This window comes from Aquila chrysaetos, chromosome W (genome assembly GCF_900496995.4).
Source record: "Aquila chrysaetos chrysaetos chromosome W, bAquChr1.4, whole genome shotgun sequence".
Classification (NCBI taxonomy): Eukaryota; Metazoa; Chordata; class Aves; order Accipitriformes; family Accipitridae; genus Aquila; species Aquila chrysaetos.
In genome coordinates this window covers 3,595,832-3,618,280 of record NC_054457.1, presented here as the reverse complement: position 1 = coordinate 3,618,280, position 22,449 = coordinate 3,595,832, and the positions used below count along the sequence as shown (strand labels likewise).

The following is a 22,449-nucleotide window of genomic DNA, read 5'->3' as shown; positions in this document are numbered from 1 at the left end:
GGTTGGTAACTGCTCTACAAGGTACAGATGCATGCGAACAGTCCAGTCCCACTTGCCTACTACAGACACCCAGCAGACAACATCCAGGCTACAATGATGCTCAGCAGCTCCTTGAACAGGCAGGCTCTTCCCCTTCACCCTTTCTGCCTCATACACCAATTCTGGGTTGCTCCCTGCAAGGTCTGCCCCAGGCTGGGATGAGGCAACAGCTTGGGAAGAGAATATCCCATCTTGAGAAGAGGATATCTCAGTTAGAAGGGATGCCCAGTTCTCCCTATGGGTATAACAAGGCTGTCCTGCTAGAGGAAGAAGAGAGTAGGGGCTTTTTCTGCTGCTGTAGATTTTCTTGTTGCTATTTTTAAAGTAGGAAGCAGCAAGCAACATAGGAACTTCCAGTACTGAGAGGTTAAGGAACACTTAACTCAGTGACATGCCGAGCTATAATTCCTAGGGATTAGTATAAATAAACAGGGTGAGGGCAAAATGGATGGACAGAGCCCAGGTTGAGGTGAGGAAGCATGTAAGAGCCCAGCATCAGCAGAGCAGAGACATATTCTGCTGCATACAGTCCTTGAGCTGCCGAGGGGGTCTATCCAAAGGGGTCAGCCCCAGGCCTTGCACATCATGTCGGTGGTCCCAGGCAGTTGTGTTTAGGGCACAGATTTTACCAGCTGAGCTGGAATTACACTGGCCAGTTGGCACGGGTCCACAAAGGTCCTGAACTGAGACTGAACTTCTGGGTCAGGAATAATCCTGCCAGATCCATTGAGTGTGGGAGCATCAGGGACGGGTGCTGCCTTTTGACAGGTGAATGCTCAGCCCTTGGCACACTGACGCATAATGGAACCCCGGATCAAAACCACAGTGTTGTCTGGCAAGTAAAGTAATGGGGGAATGTTGTGATTATTCCCCAAACCAACAATGCAAGAATAGGAAATTCACAGTGAAGCTTTCAAAAGCTGCGGAAATCCAAATGGCTCTGGTTATGCTGCACAGCAATCTCTGCATCAGCAACAATTGTAATTAGGAGCAAATTACCCTGGGCTCTGAGATAAGATTGAATGGGCTTGGAATCTGTCCTAGTCAGGTTTCTCCTTGGGGATGGCACCACGGGGCAGTTGTCATGTCCAAACAGTGTCACATTGCTGCCCCAGAGTCCCTGCAACTGAAGCAGAGTGTTCAGCTTTGAGAGGAGGCACCACAAAGATGCTGAGTGTCACAGGACTGCAAACACTGGCTGGCACAAACAGAAGTGAGCTTGCTCTGCCTGTGTTATTCCATAAATGGGAGATGAGGGGAGCACAGGCCAAAGACAGCCAGCCCCATGGGCAACCTAGATGAACTCTGAAGCTAGTGGGTTCATGGTAAGGGCTATATGGGAAGCCCAACTGCCTCAGATGGGCAATGACTGATGCACCTTTTTATCATTATGGAGCCCTGTGAGACATCAAGGGACTGGGGACACTGCACTGTGCCCTGGCATCAGTGCCAGAACAGAATCACTGGATGAGTGGAGGAGGGAAACACAGCTTTCCACTATATGAGAAAAAAGAGCTGGTGTACTGCATCAGACCGGAAGTCCGGTTGGCCTGATATTCTCTCTTATAAAGAGCCATGAGTAAATACATAAGAAAGAGTCAAACCAGAGCAAACATATATAATACTTCCCCTTAATACTCTCCCATCCTACAACTACTTTCAACTCAGAGACTACTTAAGCTGGACATGATTCCTATGTGTTTAGTAGGCTCAATGAATTTCCCTTCCCTGTATTTTTCCGATCTTCCCTTAAATCCACATAACCTTTTAGCATCCCCAGCATCATACAGCAAGAATTGTCACAGATTTACTATCATCTGCTGCATGATGTACCATCACCTTTGTTTGTTTTGTTCTTGGTACTACTAGCTTCATTGGATACCCTGTAGTTTTTTAACTGGAAGAGAATGTAGAGGCAATCTTTCTCCATCCTCTCCATGTCACTCATGATGTTGAGAAGCCATACTGAAAGCAAGACTTACCTTCACCCCTGGATCCCTGCTGGTTCCAAAGTGAGCCACAATCAGGTCAACAGCAGTGTTGATTGCCTTCACCAGACCTAGAGGGAGAGTCAGAGAGCTGCCTGAGGGGCTTCTAGGACAGACCCTGATCAAACACTTAATGAAGAAATCAGGCAGGGGCATTTCAAGCATATGTCAGCACACATGCCCTCTCTGGCAACATGATCAGCTCATGTTGGCTCTCTGCCAAAAACATGCAGAACCCCTCTTAACTCCTCACCAAATCTATCCTTGCTGGTTCCAACACTCACGTACCAGCCCAACAGTATGACAACCTTTAGAAGTGGCTGAAGCATAAGACACCCTGTCAGTGTTCCCAAGGGACATGGACCATCACCTCCACGCACCATCCCTTGAGGGAGCAGAGATGGGGTCTGAGGCAATGAGTCTTTTGCTGCTTTTATCTTACAGGGTGGCAGGGCAGAAGCCATACATTTGGCAAGCTATGTAATAACTTTCAGTAACAAGCCAGTGGTGGGTAATCTGACATCTGCATTGGTGTGATGCAAGAACAGAAGTGGAATAGAGGGGAAGGCTGCCATCTGGTAATCACCAACACATAGCTGGTAAATGCATGGGAACCTTTCTGCACATCCCTTGCCTCTGACATGATACCGAGGCACCTGTCAACAATCCAGTCCCCAAAGCTTGCCTCTACCATGGGTCTCATCACAGCCATATCTTGTCCTGTTTTGGAATCCTTTCTCCTGCCCTTTTACATAAATGTTTTACCATGTAGGACCCAACAGACCTTTTACCTAAATTACAAAATCTAAGGCTAGCACATCTGCAACATCACACAGACTCACAGGTCTACCCTTGTATACTGAGACAGGCATGGCAGCATGCCCTGCCTTAGGGTCATACTCCTGTGCCTGCCTGCTCTCTCCACCCTTTCTTGTGGACTTAAGATCCTTTCTAATCATACTTCCTGGGACAAGAAGCTCAAACATACTCCATGGCATGTGGCATGGTGCAGAGAACACAAGAACCTGCCGTGGAAACATCCATCAGTCCAGGGGGACATGTAGTTATGATGCTACAGTAGACAAGGGCAGGGAAAGAAACCATTATGTCTACAGAGATGACATGAGACAGAGAGAAGCACTATTTGCCTTATGCTGCGCTACGCCTGTGAGAGACTGAAAGAGTTAATGTCTCAAACATTGTGTTGGGGCAAGTTCTGCTTAAAGACAAACCCTGCACAGCAAGGAACCACAGGTGAAAAGAATCTGATCAGCACAGATCAGCAACAGGACAGGGAGGGCATGCTGGAGGTTGCACAGCTCACCATGCATGGCGAAAGATCACGTCTGCAGGGAAGGGGAAGCTACTCCCCAAACGACCCCCAAGCCCAAAGGCTCACAAACTGAACATGGTACCTAATTAGCCTAATGAGTTTGAGTGCCCACCCGAAGGAGGGGCAAGGATTATAAAAGGACACAAACTGAAGCCCCAGGTGCGCAAGCCCACCGGAACTGGACCCCTTGGCTTACTGGACCAACGCTGGACCCAGGACTGGTGAAATCTTTCTCTCTTCCTTTTTCTCTCTCTGTCTTCTTCTCTCTTTCCTTCTCCATAATCCCTACACCTCATCCCTTTAAGACATAAAACCGTTGACCAAGTCTGGGACTAAGAGTGGATCCAGCCACCCCTAGGCCCTTCTCTGAGAAGGAGTCTAGAAAGCAAGGGGGTCTACTCTGAACCTGGTGACTCAATGGAAGGGATCTCCTTATTCCCTGAATTGAGGTATATGGTTACCACGGGTTACACGGTTCCCTGAGGTAGTTCCATGCCAATTCCTGTCGAGAGAAACCCCGCCCCCTACTGTTATGCCTCCCCAGTTCAGTTTGCTTCTGTCATGAATAAAATCTTTAACTGATCGTTTGGTGTCGTTTCACCTTAATTTAGCCCAAGGGAATTTCGAATTAAACAGGACTCCCTGGTCTGTCCAGCCCAGGTCGTGATGACACCACACCCTCCTCCACTGACACGAGACACATGGACTCACCCTTCTTCTGCAGCAGGTCGATGGAGATGGACTCTGTGTTGCCATCTGGGGAGAGGCAGAACTCAGTGGGGGGTTTCTCTGCTAGTGAGAAGTAGTCAGGGAAGATGTCAATGTAGGTAAGCTGGAGTTGCCTCATAGACTGCCCTGCAGGGCCAAGACAGGGAGGAGAAGGATCAGCCCCAAGCCCTTATACTAAAGCCTCTCCCACATTGTTTGCTTTTCCCAGAAGCAACCTCACCAGCAGGAGTCTTCACACCAGCCTGTCCAAGACAGCAAGGCTACAGGCTTGTTACTCTTCCAGCAACGGTTTGCAACATGAGCCTGTAGAGTTCAACCCCACAGTCCACCCAACATCTAGCTCCAGCTTGACTGGGGGCCCATGGGCACTGGAAGATGCTGTGGGAGGTTCACCCTCATGAGCTGATGCTAAGGAAAACCTCGCTGCACCAGACTCTCAGGGCTGCTGTGCGGATAGCCCCAGCAAGTGGGGTCAAAAGTAGAGCACAGAGAGAATCCCTACTTGTCACACACACAGACATCAAACTACATGCCTTCTGCCTGTCCCCTGAGATGATCTCTATTTTCAAGAGGTGACTTTTGCAGGAGATCTTTCATGTGCTTGATTTCCATCTGGTTGATTCCCCAGCTCTGGGCAAGGCATCTTCCTGTGAAGGAGGGATGAAGAAACTGTTTGGGTTGTCAGTGAGGTGTAGAGCTTTGGGGAATTCACTCCATGACTTGGGGCTGGCCTCAAGAATGCTCTCCCTCCCACAGACAGACCCCTCTGCTCCTCCTGGAGGACTCTCAAAGGTTCAGCCAAAAGCAGCCTGCCACTCTCGGCCTTTCCTACACAGGTTTTGGAGAACAGAGAAGACCTTAAGGGCAGAGCATAGAGAAGACAGAGCCCCATGGAGCCCTACAGTGTTGCCAGCTGCCCCATGGGAGCTACAGCCCAGCACCTAGCATGCTGCCAGAGTTGGGGCAGATACCGTGGAGCACAGACATGAGATCTCCAAGGGCCACAACTCCTGTATGAGACATGAACTACAAGCTGGACACAGCCTAGGAGCACTTGCTGAGGTCTGAGCCAGCTTTTGGGCCATTCACTTTCCTCTTCAATCCAGCCCAGAGCCAGACCTGACTGCTCTCACCTTGTGGAGAAGAAGGGAGGCTCCACACAGAGTGTACCCATCAGTGAGGCCATTTTCACCTTCATCTTGTACCCCTCAGCCCCACTGTGAGCAGATGCATCATCCCTCCTGCTCAGAGCAGGCAGAGCAGTGATGAGGCCAGGCATAGCTGGGATACTGAACCTGAGCCCCAAGGTCACCTCCCAAGACCCCCCCCAGCAGAAAGGTGGTGCGCACCATTCAGCTTGCAGTGGAAATGGCTGGTGTTGAGAGTGCCGGGGAGCTCAAAGATGGGGTTTCCCCGGTTCAGCTGGGGCTCTTGCTGCCTCCTGTCTAGGCTGCCTGCTAAGCCAGGCAGCCCCGAAAGGTGGTCCAGACCCAGGGGGTTCCTCTGCCTGTACTCCCGCCACTTCAGTGCTTGGGGGGAGAGGTGATTTGCTAGAACGTCGCAGGCAGTGAACACCAGATGGCAGGATGTGAGCAGATGGGAGGACATGGAGGAGAAACAGGGAGAGAGATGAGAAAGAGGAAGGACAGAAAGAGAGACAGCAAGTTAGTTAAAAGTCCAGCAGCATTTCAGGACATTAGCATACATACATGAAGGGAGGCGGAGGCCACAGCCTGGCAGAGCAGGGCAGGAGCCTGGATGGCCTCATGGCTGCGGGCAAAGAGGGAGCAGGACTGGGGTGCAAACACCTGGTGTGGGTTGCTGTAAGATCAGCAGCCCCATGCTGCCCTCTCCAGAGACAGTGTAGAAGTCAGGACTGGACAGACATGCTTTTAGCATACCATTTTCTTTTGCAGGCAGAGTGATGATGGGGGCTGTTGGGTGTTGCAGCACCCAGATGCAATTTTGCCCCGGGCTGCAGCTATAAGGGAGAGTGGTACTATAGGGAGCAGTAGCCAGAGAGCTGGAGATGTTCCAGACTAGCACATCCTGGTGGATGGGAACCCACCATTGAGGGGCCATATTCCCATGCTGCTCAGGGGACCAGAGCTGCTGGTCTCACTGCTACTCCTCCAGTGGGGATCTGCATGGCCTCCTACTCTGCTCACAGGCATACCATCCACCGAGAGGGGCAGGAAGGACCCACTGTGGAGTTGGTACTCAGAGAGCGGTGGGCTTGGCTCCAGAGATGCCTCCTTCTTGGGAACAGGCTTGGGATTCTCCTTTTGCCTCAGGGCATCAGCTTTGGTGGCTTGGGAGGGCTGCGTGGCACTGACAGCAGGGGAAGACCTCATGGGAAGCAGGCTGGCAGAGATGGGGCAGGATCTGCTCCTGGGAGGCTGGCTCTCTCCAGCCCTCTCTGTGGTAGATGAGGAAGAGGAGTCCATGCTTTGAAAGAAAGGCACATTGCATCGCACAGAAGAGTAACTCCCCAGGGGGGGTGGACGGGTTGTCTCAGGGGCAGGCTTCTTAATGCAGCCATCATTGCGGGAGGCAGCTCCATCCACTGAGCGTTGGGTCAGGAGCGTGCTGTGGGCTTGGCTCCCCGTTGCCACTGATTGCTCTGCCGAGGTGGCCAAGGCTGAGGACTGGGAATTGGAGGAGATCTGCTGGCTGGCAGGCCAGTTGCTGGACAAGCTGTAGAGTTGGGAAAGGCTGGAGGCAAAATGGCTGCGCAGAGCACGGGCCTTGGGTGGCTTGCTGAAATAGTGCTGGAAAACAAAGGGCTGGATAGGCAGAGTCGTGGGACGCTGGTCCTTGCTGTAGCGTACCACAGGTTTGCAGTCTGTGCCACCACCTTCAGGGAGAGAAAGGGGGACAGAGTGTGAGGATGGGCAGAAGGACAGTCATTGTCAGCCTGGCAGATCACAGGCAAAAGGGACCCTGCTCTCAGCTGTGGGAAGAGGATGAGCTAGAGGCCAGTGACACAAGCAGAGTGGTTCAAGTTTGAAACAGTTACATATATTATGAGCTGGCAGGGTAAAGACATGTGGCCCCAAATGCAGAATTTCCAGCTGTTGACAGCTATCTGGAAGAGTAGGGCGCTGCACTGGGGGCTTCTCTCTCCTGGAAGGGTCACCAGATTCCCATCCCTTCCCCATCCTTTGCTCCCAGGACAGCACAAGCCATGGCCCCAAGCGCCTGCCCTTGGCCTGCCTCCATCCAGGCAGTACCACAAAGACATGTCCCAATGCACTGTGGTACAGCAAGATTTCTTATCCCGACTCACCCAACTGAGCAGAAGCATTACATGCAATAGCACCACAGCTCTGCATCCCACATTGCACTCAGTGCTGTCAGAAAGGCTGCTTGCTTCCCTTCTCCCTCCCTCCTCTTTCTCCTGTAACTGTTCCCCCTCTGAGCACACAGGTCCCTTCCTCCCCCTGCCTGTACCAGATCCAAGCAGGATGTTCCCAACTGAATCAGGCCCACAGCAGAATAAGAAGAGCTTCCAACCCTGGAAAAGGCAGGTCTGCTTCAGCAAATGACTGACAGGGATTTCCTAAGGATATGTGCTGGGCTGATCTCCTACATGTGCATGCCTGCAGCCCCTGGTGGGGCCACAATATCCTGAGGGACACAGCTGAAGTGTGACACACTGTGCACAACACACACAGCACTGGATGCACATATGGGGCTGACTGGGATCCCTGATCACCACACCGCATCCCAGCGTGGCGTGGCAGCTTCTGGCTTGCCTTCCCCACCACTCCTCCAGCTCACAGCAAATTCTGGGACAAAGGACCCATTCCAACCAGAGCCCTGGTGTTACTTGCTGCCTGTGGGGTGTGCCAGGTCTCTCTCCCTATAGCTAGCCTTTAGCAGGGCTTGCTTTCCCTCTAGTCCCTTCTCAGACCCTCTAGGCTTGCATGCTGCTCTCAGCTGGCACAAGACAGCTCTGCCTCTATCTCCAGCTGCAGGCAGGAGCTTTCCATACAGCACTAATGCCTGCCTTGCTGTCACAGTGCAGAGGAAGGGACCGCAGCAGGGGGGTGCAGGAACTGCTGGGATATATTGCCCTGAGAGCTCTTGTCTGCCCCCTCCTTCTGCTCCCTGAGCAGCTCTTGCTCCTTCCAAGCACTCCTTCTGCAAACCAAGAGGGCTGCTCCCACAGCTGCCTTCTCCCAGCAGAGACCTGCCTTCCCTGCCATCCCACACCGAGCGCACGTTCAAGGCTCAATAAACAAACAGGACAATACACAAAAAACTCTTGCTCCAAAGGCCAAAATCTCTCCTACACCTACCATGGCAATGAATGACATGTTCTTCCTATCTCCTGCCAGAAGTTTTCAGGGCATTAAATGGAGACAGTCAGGTCCTTGGCATGTTAGGGGCTATCTACCACAGCAGTCTGGTCAGAGCCCCATTTTAGACAGGGTCTTACCTGTGAAACAGGTACAAGAACTGTCTAGGGCAGAGATGGAGGTCTCCTGCCATGCTGGAGAAATGGCCGTACCTCTGATGGGACTGTCACACAGCTTCCTCACAAGGACATGTAACGGCAATATCAAGGTGGAAAGCAATTTATGTATTACAGGCTTTCCTGCAGAGGGAGCTGGGACAATTACCCTCCAGAGGAACCTTTGCTGCAATCCAATGCACTGTGGAGGATATGGCCAGGATATTCCAGCAGAGACACACAGCTTCTCTAATCTCTGCAGGACTCATGTTGTAAGTCCTGGCAGAGACTGTGTGAGCTCCCTGACCCTGCATTGAGAGGAGACTGCTGGCTATGCCTCTTCCCTCCCCACCTCTGCCCAATGTGGCTCCAAAGAAGAAAGGCTAAAAACTCCTCAATGGTTCCTTTCCCTTCATCTGCTGGGAACGTGGCTCTGCTGAGCATCTTCATATCTCTGTCTTGGGAGCTAAAGGCAGGTGGTTCTCATGGACTAGGGGAGTACAATGCCCTGGAAGGGAGACAATCCTCCAAGCTGCACAGACCCCAAGTGCTAATGCCGTGTCCTCCCTTACATGATAGGAGAGGTTTGCACAGAACCTCAAAAGGCTTTAGAAATACAAGGACAAGACACTTGCACTGATCTGGGCCTGAAATAAGCACAGCAGGGTTTTGTCCCAAGGAGTGGTAGACCAGGAAACAAACTGCACAGGCACTGGTCTCACATTGCCATGCGGGTTCCTCTGCTGCTCCCCTCATGTCCCAAAAAGCAGCCTTTCTTTTTACTTCTCCATTCTGCTTAGTTTGGCTCCTTACTGTCTGCTCGGGCTCTAACATCTCTTTGTCCATGGCCACTGGTAGAGCTACTTGAGAAGCTGGCATCTGCCTCCATCAGCAGGGAGAGAGAGGCTTGCTCACCTTCCCCATGCCCACTGAGGACGGTCTCACTGGAGCCTGAGCCTTTGGTGGAACACAAAGCCTGGCTGTCCCCAAAAGCATGATTCAAACAGAAGCCCTCACAGCTCCGGTTCAGGCTGTGGACAAAGGGCATGGGTAGAAGACTCTGGCTGCGGCAAGCTCTTTCTTCAAGGAAGGTTGGGCAATCCCACTGTGTCTCGGGGATAGGGGAGAACTCCAAGGAGGAATCGCCACTGGACCGGAGTGGTGGGGAGGTGCCATTCTTTTTCCTGCCTTTAGCCAGTTCAGCAAAAGATGTCACTCGCTTCGGGGGGGAACTCTGGATGGCTATTGCTGGACTTTCACTCAGCTTGATCGGACAGCTCACCATGCACTCCAAAGAGCCCAGCCTGCTGCTAGGACTCCTGTCCAGGTTCTGATCATAGCTCCTGGAGCGCTGCCAGCTTGTGTTGAGGTTAGGTGGTGACACATTCACATAGACCTGACCCTCAGTCATGTTCTGGGCGGCTTCTCCCTTTGCCTCCTCTTCACTGCACTCCACATTCCTTTCTTCTTGTCTCAGGTCAGGCCTTCTAAACAGATAGTATTCAGTGGGCTGGGTTGGGCTACCTTTGGTATGGTCTTCCGAGCAGCTAGTTATGGAAGATCCTGCCGGGCTGGGGGATGACTGGGAAGACAAGTCACACGTGACTAACTTATAATAATTCTGAGTAGCCACAACAAACCGTGCTTGGCTCTGGAAGCAGGCGGTGAGATCTGAGCTCTCCGAAGTGCAAGGCTCACAGTGGAGGTGGTAGGAGTTACAGTTAGCATCAAGGACAGGTGAGGAGGAGTGTTGACACCCACACACCTTCCCTGAACTCTCTGGGTGATGTGACTCACAAGACATCTTGGATTCTGTGGGTGATGAATGCAAATCCAGGTAAAAAGCTCCTGTGTCTGAGTGGCTGCAGAAGGAAGAGTCACAGGACAGGTTGGCTGAATTCAGGTTAGATCGAGACTGACCATTCATTTTGTTGTAGAGAGCACTGAAGTTCACCAGCACCCCATTGGAGCTGTTGCAGGAAGAGTCACTTATGTAGCCCATCTGTTGGTCAATCACTTCAGACTGACTTGATGAACTGTAGCAGCGACAATGCTGGAGCTCTGAGCTGGAACAGCTGCATGTCCATCTGTGCAGGGCATCCTGATTTCTCAGTGATTCACCCATGTTCTGGTTCCACTCCTGGTCGCCACCATCGAAAGAGAAGCTGGAGGAGCTGCCACAATGGCAGCTGCATTCATCCAGCTCCATGCGTTCCGAGGCCTGGTGGCACTGGTTCGCATTGTTCCTCTTCTGGACATCGTCACTGCTGATTTTGTCCTCTTGCCCATCTACCACACCAAACCGGCTGACCATGTTCCAGGATTTCACAATGTGGTTGGAGTCATGGAGGTGGAAAGGGGGCAAGGCCAGCTCATGCAGATGAAAGGGAGGTTTGCCAGCCACAAGGGAGTTGTGAAGGTGGAAAGATTTTTGACCCAAGTTATCCCCAAAGATGCTGAGGTCTTCACCCTCATTCAGCAGGAAAGGGTTGTGTTGATTACTGACACTATGGACAATCAAGTCCCTCGCTTTGCCTTCTTTGTTGTCTGAGGCCTCTGCTGAGGTTTCAGAGGCCTGGAGAAAGCTGCTGTATGCCAAGGAGTCAGTTTGTGAAAGGTCTCTGTCTGGAAGGGCAGAGGTCCGTGTAACGCTGAGCTCTGGCTGGCAGAAGGGGTTGGTCCTTTTGCTCACGGAGCAGCACTGTCTATCAGGGACCTGGCAATGCACCAGGGGAATGTGATGGACAATCAGCGTCTCGCCAGTCAGTTTGGGTGAACTATCCATGGTGAGGAATGCTCTTCAGGACATCAGTTAAGCTGGTGCTACCCATGGACAGGTAGGGGTGTGCATGAGAGGCTGGGAGGACACTTCTCATGGGGGAATTCAGATACCTAGAGAGAGGCAAAAACACAAAAAGGAAGTCACCTCTCAGGAAAGGCAGTGACTATTTAAAGCATCCTTGGTTTGACTGAAGACTTCATGACCTAAACAGACTGGACCTTGTCAGCACAAGTACCTGAGCACAAGGTCCCGAGTTCTCCTTCAGGGAAAGCACCACAATGTAAGACAAACATGTCCCCCCCTCCCTGCAGACTCCTGGGACAACACTTGTGCTTCCAACTGATCCCTCTCAAACTTATCTGGATGTTGTGGTTTAACCCCAGCCAGCAACTAAGCACCATGCAGCTGCTCACTCACTCCCCCCCACCCAGTGGGATGGGGGACAGAATTGGAAGGAAAAAGGTAAAACTCGTGGGTTGAGATAATAACAGTTTAATAGAACAGAAAAGAAGAAAATAATAATGATAACAATAACAATAATAAAATGACAATACTAATAAAAGGATTGGAATATACAAAACAAGTGATGCACAGTGCAATTGCTCACCACCCACCGATCGACACCCAGCTAGTCCCCGAGCGGTGATTCCCCCCGCCCCCACTCCCCCCAGTTTATATACTGGACATGACGTCACATGGTATGGAATACCCTGTTGGCTAGTTTGGGTCAGCTGCCCCGGCTGTGTCCCCTCCCAACTTCTTGTGCCCCTCCAGCCTTCTCGCTGGCTGGGCATGAGAAGCTGAAAAATCCTTGATTTTAGACTAAACATTACTTAGTGACAACTGAAAACATCAGTGTTATCAACATTCTTCTCATACTGAACTCAAAACATAGCACCGTACCAGCTACTAGGAAGACAATTAACTCTATCCCAGCTGAAACCAGGACACTGAAGTAACTGATTTCAGTCAGGTGGCCAAAGGGCTGCACAGGCTTTGGGCCAAATGAAGACCTCATTGCTGATGGCACTGTACACTCACAGGAAAACATGTAGACAGCACAGGGTCTGAAATGAAGTGCTGCACTCTGATGAGAGCAGTCCATCTTCTCACACTGGATTCAATATCTTTGCCTGCCTTTAGGTACCTTGAACTTTCCTTTAAGAACCAAACACTTAACTGCACTGTCAGACCTTGCAACATTGGAGAGACACAAGTCCAGGCAGAGACTGGAAAGCAGGAACAGACTGGAACAGGAAAGCAGCAACAACCATTCTTCTCCAAAATCCAGGAGTCCCCATGAGGTCCTGAGCTCTTTTAATGGTGCCAGGGGAGCAAACCAAAGCATGCGACTACTTATTCACACAAGGGCCTCTCGTGAAAAGGAGCGGATGACTTCAGCGAGGCCATGGGGAGCTACTGCTGATGGTTAAATAGGTCCCATACAGCACATTGCCTTCTGCTAACCTTTTGCTGATGATTAAGCCTCAGCTCAGGCTGGTTCCTCTTGTGGTCCTGGGTGCCTGGTTCACAGTTCCCTGACACTCTGCCACATTATCTATAGCACTTATCTGCTTATCTTCTTACCTGCTGCACTTCACAACAGTACCACTGCCACAGCCCACAGTCCCAGGAGCCGTACAGGCAGGGCACTAAGAGCCCAACTCCCTCAGTGTTCAGTAAATAGCAGGTTGTCATAAAGCTAGAGGAAGATGTTCACTAGCATTTGATATGGGAGAGCAGAGAACATGTTCATTCCTCCTTCCCCATCTAACCCAGAGGTCCAACTTGCAAGCACCTCCAGGACAGTCTGGAGGGGGTTTTCCCTCTTGCCTTGCTTCTACAGTTCAGAGAAGCCAATGCAGAGAAGTGCATTGGAGGGTGTCCTGGTTTCGGCTGGAATAGAGTTAATTTTATTTCTAGTAGCTGGTATAGTGTTATGTTTGGGATTTAGTATGAGAAGAATGTTGATAACACACTGATGTTTTCAGTTGTTGCCAAGTAGTGTTTAGACTAAGGTCAAGGATTTTTCAGCTTCCCATGCCCAGCCAGCAAGAAGGCTGGAGGGGCACAAGAAGTTGGGAGGGGACACAGCCAGGGCAGCTGACCCAAAGTGGCCAACAGGGTATTCCATACCATGTGATGTCATGTCTAGTATATAAACTGGGGGGTGTGGGGCTGGGGGGAATCGCTGCTCGGGAACTAACATCAGTCGGCGAGTGGTGAGCAATTGCATTGTGCATCACTTGTTTTGTATATTCCAATCCTTATTTTATTATTGTTATTATTATCATTATTATTTTCTTCCTTTCTGTTCTGTTAAACTGTTCATTTCTCAACCCATGAGTTTTACTTTTTTTTTTTTCCAATTCTGTCCCCCATTCCACTGGGTGGGGGGGAGTGAGTGAGCAGCTGTGGTGCTTAGTTGCTGGCTGGGGTTAAACCACAACACCTGGTGTTTACAGTAAACACCCAATGATGTAAAAGTTAATGCTAACACCAGCATTAGCGAGCAGACAAGCCTTGTGGTAGACTCTACCAGAGATCATCATGAGACCTACATGGGGGGCACGCACACCCTCATGCCTGCTTCTGCTGGGATGTTTCACACAGGATTAGGCTCTGAAGTAGAGAGGTCACCTGGTCCACTTGGACTGCATCCAGCTGGACTATCGTGCAACCCTAAACTGCCCCCCAACCTATAGTCTCCCTAATGCCTGTATCACCCTTCACTCCCCTTTCAGTGATTCCTCTGTCTTACATGCCTCTGGCTCCATTTCCACAGCCTCTACTGCAGAGGCTGAAAGGAATGAGTCTGTCCTCAGCCCAGTTCCTGGGAGAAGATCTTTTACATCAGGGATTCCCAATATCACATTGTTCAAGAACCACCGTGGGTAACAGCAGCTCCTGGCTCTGTGCCTAGCACACACACATGCTGAAAGTGGTGTTCAACAGCTGGGGCAATGTCCATGTCCCGTTTTGAACCTTTCACTCCACTGATGGTACACGTAGGAGTAGGAGCTCCTATTTATGCTGTCACCCCCCCAGCACTATGGGAAAAAAAACCTGGCCCTGGTCCCCCAGTGCCTATCTACTCATTCAGACTTCCCCTGCCCTTGTTACTGCCTTTGTAGCTGTTTGTAACACTTAGTCACATCTCTCCATAAGGCTTTGCTATATTTTGAGTGTTGCCACAATACAACTGCTTGAAAAGCATCATTTTGAGGATACAGACTGTGATGACAGCACACTTCACTGCTGAAGCACCTGGTCTCCACTGCCTCTGGGAAATGGCTGCTTGGAACTGGCTTCCAGCACTGATCTGCTGACAAGCCCTGCTGAGCAACATCACATTGGTACAGATGCTGCTCTGGGAGGACAAGCTTTGCACAGGCACACTTTGACATTTGACAGCAAAATGTCAAGAGAGCTGACACTCAGCCATTTCCCAGCTGTCTCTCCAGAGCTCTGGCTGCAACCTGCAACTCTTCCCAGCTATTTAGTTTCAGTAGCAGCACAGGCTCCCTAGGTGGACTGTGATTCACTGGCTATCACAGATGCTGCAGCAGATGGATGCATACTCTGCCTGCTCCCAGCACAAGGCTCTGAGGTCCAATATCACAGGAGGCAGGCAGCCAGCTCCTGCCAGGAGCCATTCTGACAGCTTCCCTAGGGATATGCATGACACTTTTTCTGCCTTAGATACCTCTTTCTCCCTTGGGACACCTCTCCTGGCTTCCTCCTGTCTCAGAGATGCAGGGAGGTTAGGCAGTGGCACTTCCAGTGCAGGGATTATTCAGTTCCCAACACCAGAGCACCCTCCCTGGCCATACTGTCCCTTGGCTCTCCCTCCCTGATTCTGGAAGACTGTAGAAGGATCCTCCTTCTTCTATTTAGGGTCTGGTAGGCTGGGATTGACACTGGAGCATAAAATCCAGCAAGCAGAGTAGTTTCAGATTCTGCTGGCTTTGATCAGCTCCTTGTAAAGCCCTCACACTCCTCTGCAAGGGGAAATTTCCAGATGTGGGGATAGGCAGTCTATACCTGAACACTTTTTGCCAAATCAGTTCATTCTTCTTATTTATCATTTGCAATAGCACAAGCCCACAGTGTGCTGAATCCTGCTCAGTCCTACACACACATCAGCAAACATAGCATCCAGCAATGATCCCTGCTCAGAAAAGTATGTTGTGGCAGTACAAGGCAGGGAGGCACGTAGGGACACAATGTATTGGTTTTGTGTGGCAAGGTTTTGGTAGCGGGGGGGGTGTTACAGGGGTGGCTTCTGTAAGAAGTTGCTGGAAGCTTCCCCTATGTTCGAGAGAGAGAGCCAATACCAGCCGGCTCTAAGACGGACCCGCCGCTGGCCAAGGCCGAGCCAATCAGTGATAGTGGTAACGCCTCTGTGATAACATTTTTAAGAAGGAAAAAAAGGTTGGGACAGGCAGATTCGGCAGCCGGAGAGAGGAGTGAGAACATGTAAGAGAAACAGCCCTGCGGACACCAAGGTCAGTGAAGAAGGAGGGGGAGGAGATGCTCCAGGCGCCGGAGCAGAGATTCCCCTGCAGCCCGTGGTGAAGACCGTGGTGAAGACCATGGTGAGGCAGGCTGTCCCCCTGCAGTCCATGGAGGTCCACGGTGGAGCAGATATCCACCTGCAGCCTGTGGAGGACCCCACGCCGGAGCAGGTGGGTTCCCGAAGGAGGCTGTGACCCCGTGGGAACCCTGCGCTGGAGCAGGCTCCTGGCAGGACCTGCGGATCTGTGGAGAGAGGAGCCCACGGAGCAGGTTTTCTGGCAGAACTTGTGACCCCGTGGGAGACCCACGCTGGAGCAGTGTGCTCCTGAAGGACTGCACACCGTGGAAAGGACCCATGCTGGAGCAGTTCGTGAAGAACTGCAGCCCGTGGGAAGGGCCCACGTTGGAGAAGTTTGTGGAGGACTGTCTCCCGTGGGTGGGACCCCACGCTGGAGCAGGGAAGAGTGTGATGAGTCCTCCCCCTGAGGAGGATGAAGCGGCAGAAAACAACGTGTGATGAACTGACCGTAAACCCCATCCCCGTCCCCCTGTGCCGCTGGGGGGGGTTGGTAGAGAATCCGGGAGTGAAGTTGTGCCCGGGAAGAAGGGAGGGGTGGAGGGAAGGTGTTCTGAGATTTGGTTTTCTTTCTCATTACCCTACTCTGGTTGATTTGTAATAAAGTGAGTTAATTTTCCCCAAGTTGAGTCTGTTTTGCCCGTGACGGTAAGTGGTGAGTGATCTCTCCTGTCCTTATCTCGACCCACAAGCTCTTTGTTATATTTTCTCTCCCCTGTCCAGCTGAGGAGGGGGAGTGATAGAACGGCTTTGGTGGGCACCTGGCAACCAGCCAGGGTCAACCCATCACATAGACACATCAGTACAACAGCTATTTTGATTGCAAATGTCAAAATTCTTTACCTTCTCCATACTGATGCCATCTGCTGCTACATGGGAGATATGGATTGTTTATTCAGTTAGCTTGCTCTTGAGGTGCTAAGGGTTACCTGGAGAAGGTGAGGGCCAGACATTTCATTACCTGTGGATGCTTCACTCCAGTCAAGATAATACAGAACAGAGAAGGATGGCATTTTGTGAGACACCTATGATGTGTTGTGGAATTGCTTATCAATGCTTATACTCCTATGTATATATGTATATATATACACATAGCAAAAACTCCTTAGCTGCAGCAAAGCTCTAGGTAAGTAGTGGGAGAGGAGTGCTGAACAACAAACGATGGTTCAGCACTGATCTGAGAGCTGCCTGCCAAGCTATGTCTGCACTTTAGAAAGGAGGCAGCATGTTGCAGATAACAGGGGCATACAGCACCTTGCAGAGCTGAGCCTTTCAGGATCTGTACCTCATGCCTTGTAAGTCCTTGCTGAGCACTACATAGAGGCCCCCAAATCCCTCCTCTGTCCTACCCTCAAAGACTAAGGACGTGCTGATTTAAGGATGGTTGGTGCAGCTGCATGGCTTCTGGAGTACAGCCTCCTGCCTCTGCAACACTGCTGAGAAGATGCAGAAGCTATCAGAGCCGGCTCCAAACTGGCCTGCAAGGCTCTGCTTCAATTAAGAGGGGGCTGGTGCCTCCAAGTGCTGATGCATTAGGTGTGGCGGTCACATACTGCCAGGCATACCCCGCTATCTGTTACTGCTCTGGCCATGCTTTTGGAGGTCCATCACTGATTGCTTAATACCCTGCTCTGCTCAGCGCTCTCAGCTGCACACATGGGGCAACTGGGTTCAACACACAGCGACACAAGTTTCCTCATAAAATGTAATGCAATAGTGGGGGAGGCATGTAAAGATTTAAGAAATAAATGTGATTTAAATACAAAAAGATTGCACATATAGCATGGAGAATGAAGAGGCAGGAGCAAGATCATCAGAACTGCCAGCTGGAGGTGATGCTGGCTTTTTGGAGGGTGGCTTTTCTAAACAAATTACTGTTTCTACAAATGTCAGCCACTTCATCTATGAAATTGAATGCCCAATGTAAACCTTTAACTGGGAGGATTCTTACTGCCTCTTTCTGAATGGCTATGGTTTCACTGTCATCATCATCTTCCTCAGATGGACCAAGATCTATCAAGTCACTCAAGGGTGAAAGATGGAAAAACAGAGTTAAAAGCTGGGCATTCAGTTTCATAGATGAACCAGCAAAAATCCTTTTGTATTGGAGCTGCTTGTTCTTTGAGGGTTCTTCCATGTAAATCCCTGACTCCTACAGAGCATTTGCATTAACATGCTTAAAGAAACCAACACAACTCTACAAAACAAGCACGAGCAGAAATGCTGCAAAAAGCAATGGTTTGTGTGAGCTTGCAGACATGGGCACAATACAGACATCTCCTCTTTGCTCACGGGGAGAGATATATTCAGTTTACTCCCTGTAAGTCTACCTCCAGGCAAAAGGGCTGGGTGAAGAATCCAGACTGAAAGCCACTCTTCAGACATTCAACAGGACAGGCAGTGTGAGGGATCTCAGGGCTCACTGGTTCCAGCACCAGTTTCCAGGATCCCAGTAATGCAGTTCATCCCTGCCCCAGCTTTGCCACTCCAAAAGCTGCCAGAAAGTACTGAATGGTTTAAAAAAAACTCAACAGGAAAATTCCAGCAAGCTGAAGGGCATTCAGGGAGCAGCGTGAGCAAAGAGGATGGGGTGAGGGGCACAGGATGAGTAGCCTGGGGATGGGACTGAACCATCTGGGTGAGTAAGAAGAGGATGGATGTGAGGACTCAGGAAGCCTGTAAGTTGTTGTAGGGTGGGACTAGCTAGTGGTATTTGTTTGGACATTCATTCATTTCTCACCAGTGTCCTAGTTTCAGCTGGGATAGAGTTAACTGTCTTCCTAGTAGCTGGTACGGTGCTATGTTTTGAGTTCAGTATGTGAAGAATGTTGATAACACTGATGTTTTCAGTTGTTGCTAAGTAGTGTTTAGACTAATGTCAAGGATTTTTCAGCTTCTCATGCCCAGCCAGCGAGAAAGCTGGAGGGGCACAAGAAGTTGGCACAGGACACAGCCAGGGCACCTGACCCAAACTAGCCAACAGGGTATTCCATACCATGTGGTGCCACATCTAGTGTATAAACTGGGGGGAGTGGGGGCGGGGGATCTCTGCTCGGGGACTAGCTGGGTGTCAATTGGCGGGTGGTGAGCAATTGCACTGCGCATCATTTGTACATTCCAATCCTTTCATTATTGCTGTTGTCATTTTATTAGTGTTATCATTATCATTATTAGTTTCTTCTTTTCTGTTCTATTAAACTGTTCTTATCTCAACCCGTGGGTTTTGCTTCTTTTTCCCGATTTTCTCCCCCATCCCACTGGGTGGGGGGGGAGTGAGTGAGCGGCTGCGTGGTGCTTAGTTGCTGGCTGGGGTTAAACCACGACAACCAGTTAATACATCTCTGCCAAATTCATGCCTTCATTAAATGCTTTAGTAAATCATCCAGCATGTTTAATGAAAGAAAAGGTGTAAAAAGAAATACTAGTTGTTTGACTCATCCTAAACCTCCAGTTCTCCTTCCCTGCCTCCAACAGGGAGCAGCATAGTGAGGGTGGTCTGTCTGGTCCCAGGGTGAATATTCCAGCACCCAGTGTTTAAAGGGGGCTGCCACAAGACAGAAAGACTAAATTACTTCCTAAATTTCTGCCTCAGCTCAGGCTAGTTCCTCTTGTGGTCCTGAGCAAACAGTGATTCCTGAAAAGACCACTTCCCTTTTCTTTCCACAGCGAGGTGCTGCCTGTGACATTGATAAAGATTAACTTAGTTCATTTTACCTTAACAATACTTTGGCATTGTAAACCAGGATATTGCTGTCTAAGAAGAAAACCCCAAATTGAATGATAGTCTGCTTTGTTAAAGGTCCATGAAGGACTGCTTAGTGTTGCCAAATTTAAGTGAAACTAGAGGAAGGTAATTCCGGCAGGGGGAGATCACGACCACCGACTCAAGGACCACCCACTCAAGAAACCCACCGACCCAAAAGGTTAAGGAAGTAAAGGTCTCAAAAAATCGTAGCGGGCATGCGTAGTTATTTACATGATAGGCGAAGAATTGTAACCAATCATTTAATAGAATAACAATGAATATGTATTAGCTGACTAAATTTTGTGTATAAATAACTGTCAGTTTGTACTGACGGTGTGCTGGTTTGTACCATGCACCCATATCTGCACATTTACGTAATAAAAGAAAATACCTCGACTCTATGTGTAAATTGGGCGACACACACCAGGTAACAAACCCAAGTTTTTGGGACAACACCTGGGCCAGAGCTTTTTCCAGGACAGCCTGACTAAGCCCGTTATTAATGTATCATTACATCCCAGAACTATATAGGATTATGATGTGTTCAAAATGGAAACTGCAGCATGTGATGATCAATCACAGCCCTTGTGCACATGACAGCAAGGAACTGCTCAGGTCAGGGATGAGGGGCTTGCCAACAGAGGTGATAGGCTGAGTGAGATGAAAATAAGTAGCAGTACGTGTATTCCTGCTGATGACACAACTAACATGAGGCAGGTACTGCCTCCCAGTCAGAGGAAAAGAAGCCCCAGTTGCTTTGGGCATTTTGAGTTACAGAAGACATCAGCAATAGCTCAAGCAGCAGATCTATACCAGCTAACACAGGAACCAGATAGAGACTGAACCAGTTTTTCCCATTTCTGTGCTCTCTTACTCCATGACTCATCATCTGGCATGTGACAGGAGCCACTTATAGGCTGTGACTCATGGGCATTGGCTGAGGTGATATGGGTTGGAACCTGCTCCTCCTTCTCTCCACAGCCTGTCCTCTGCCCCAGGCCCCACCCCATATGCTCTTAATTACCATATGCAAATCTAGATGAGAAAAAAAACTCTGATGTTTCTAGCTGTTAATATCACACTGAAATTGCTGCTGAATTAAACTGCAGACACAGTAAATCCTTTCTTATCACAGACACTCTAGTAGCAGCAGCAGGAGGAGAGCTATGCACTTCTATAGCATCTTTCTGTCTGAGCACTCTGAAAGCATATCGAAGATCTTACAAGAGCAGAAATTACACAATTCCTTTCTGAAACATAGATCTGTCTGGGTGCTGGAGCCTGGCTGCTGTGCAATTCCCAGAGTACTCAAGAACCCACACAGATGAGGAAAAAATCCTATAAGCAAATGAAATAGCTGAGCAGAATCAGTAGCTAAGATGCCAAGCTTAACTCCTCCTTAGCTGCACAGTTTTGGCCAGGGCTTAGCCGTGAAGCAGGGCTGTGACTATCAGCTGGCTGTCTCATGAACATGCTCCTTTTACACACCTGCCCGACTGAGGACCCTGGGAACCAGAGGCTGCAATTGAGTAGTGACAAAAATACAGCCAGCAGTTGTGGGTGAACCAGAGTCAAAGCCAGCAGAAGTGTGGACTGAAGGTTTTCCCACCAACTTCTACGACTGGGAGCTGTGAGCTCAAAACTCCACCACAACAGCCACAGCAGGGCAGGGAATAAAGTGTTCTGCTGAGGGAGTCAGGCATCAAACTCAGTGCAGCTTTGTGGATCAAAGCCGGCGCTCTGATCTGTGCCTGCAGGCATACAAGATGGCAAAGCTGCTCCCGAAGTCTGTTATATGACTACACTCAATGGTGAATGAGCAGCCGTTCTTGCTCAGGTGTGCACTGCAGGGGCAAAGGCTCCCGAGATCATAGCAAGAGGTGGAGAGGGCACAGATGATTCGTACAGATGGAGATATTCTCAACAGCACTGGAGATTTCAGGGGTTGCTGGGGATCTGAATCATCCCTAGAATTACTATATTTTGGAAAGACCTCTCTATGAGAGATCATGAATCACATCCACTGGGCCCTCAGGACTTTCCTCCCTAACATTTACTGGAATCTGGCTTCAGATAACTCAGCCTTGCCCAGACCACGGCAAAGGAGAGGCCCTGCTTATCCAAGGCTTATGGGAGGATAATTTCAGAAGCAAGTCTCACCTGCACAAAGAAAAAGTACATAAGGATAGCTGCATCTCAAGTAGTTCTAGATCCCCTATCACCTTTATGACTTGGGGAAAAGATGAGTGTCCTGGTTTCAGCTGGGATAGAGTTAATTGTCTTCCTAGTAACTGGTACAGTGCTATGTTTTGAGTTCAGTATGAGAAGAATGTTGATAACACTGATGTTTTCAGTTGTCACTAAGTAATGTTTAGTCTAAAATCAAGGATTTTTCAGCTTCTCATGCCCAGCCAGCGAGAAGGCTGGAGGGGCACAAGAAGTTGGGAGGGGACACAGCCGGGGCAGCTGACCCAAACTAGCCAACAGGGTATTCCATACCATGTGACGTCATGTCCAGTATATAAACTGGGGGGAGTGGGGCTGGGGGGAATTGCTGCTCGGGAACTAACTGGGCGTCGGTCGGCGAGTGGTGAGCAATTGCATTGTGCATCACTTGTTTTGTATATTCCAATCCTTTTATTAGTATTGTCATTTTATTATTGTTATTGTTATCATTATTATTTTCTTCTTTTCTGTTCTATTAAACTGTTCTTATCTCAACCCACGAGTTTTACCTTTTTCCTTCCGATTCTCTCCCCCATCCCACTGGGTGGGGGGAA

The 22,449-nt window shown here is 49.9% G+C and overlaps 1 protein-coding gene across 1 annotated transcript in view; it reads right to left on the bottom strand.

Moving 5' to 3' along the window:
- LOC121232768 (iporin-like) overlaps nucleotides 1-22,449 on the bottom strand; it is a 97,658-nt gene that overhangs the window by 13,365 nt on the left and 61,844 nt on the right. The window contains 5 exon segments of the mRNA XM_041121184.1: nucleotides 2,022-2,098; nucleotides 4,072-4,215; nucleotides 5,439-5,639; nucleotides 6,158-6,946; nucleotides 9,464-11,440. Coding sequence (XP_040977118.1) covers nucleotides 2,022-2,098; nucleotides 4,072-4,215; nucleotides 5,439-5,639; nucleotides 6,158-6,946; nucleotides 9,464-11,333 — 3,081 coding nt within the window. The 5' untranslated portion in view covers nucleotides 11,334-11,440.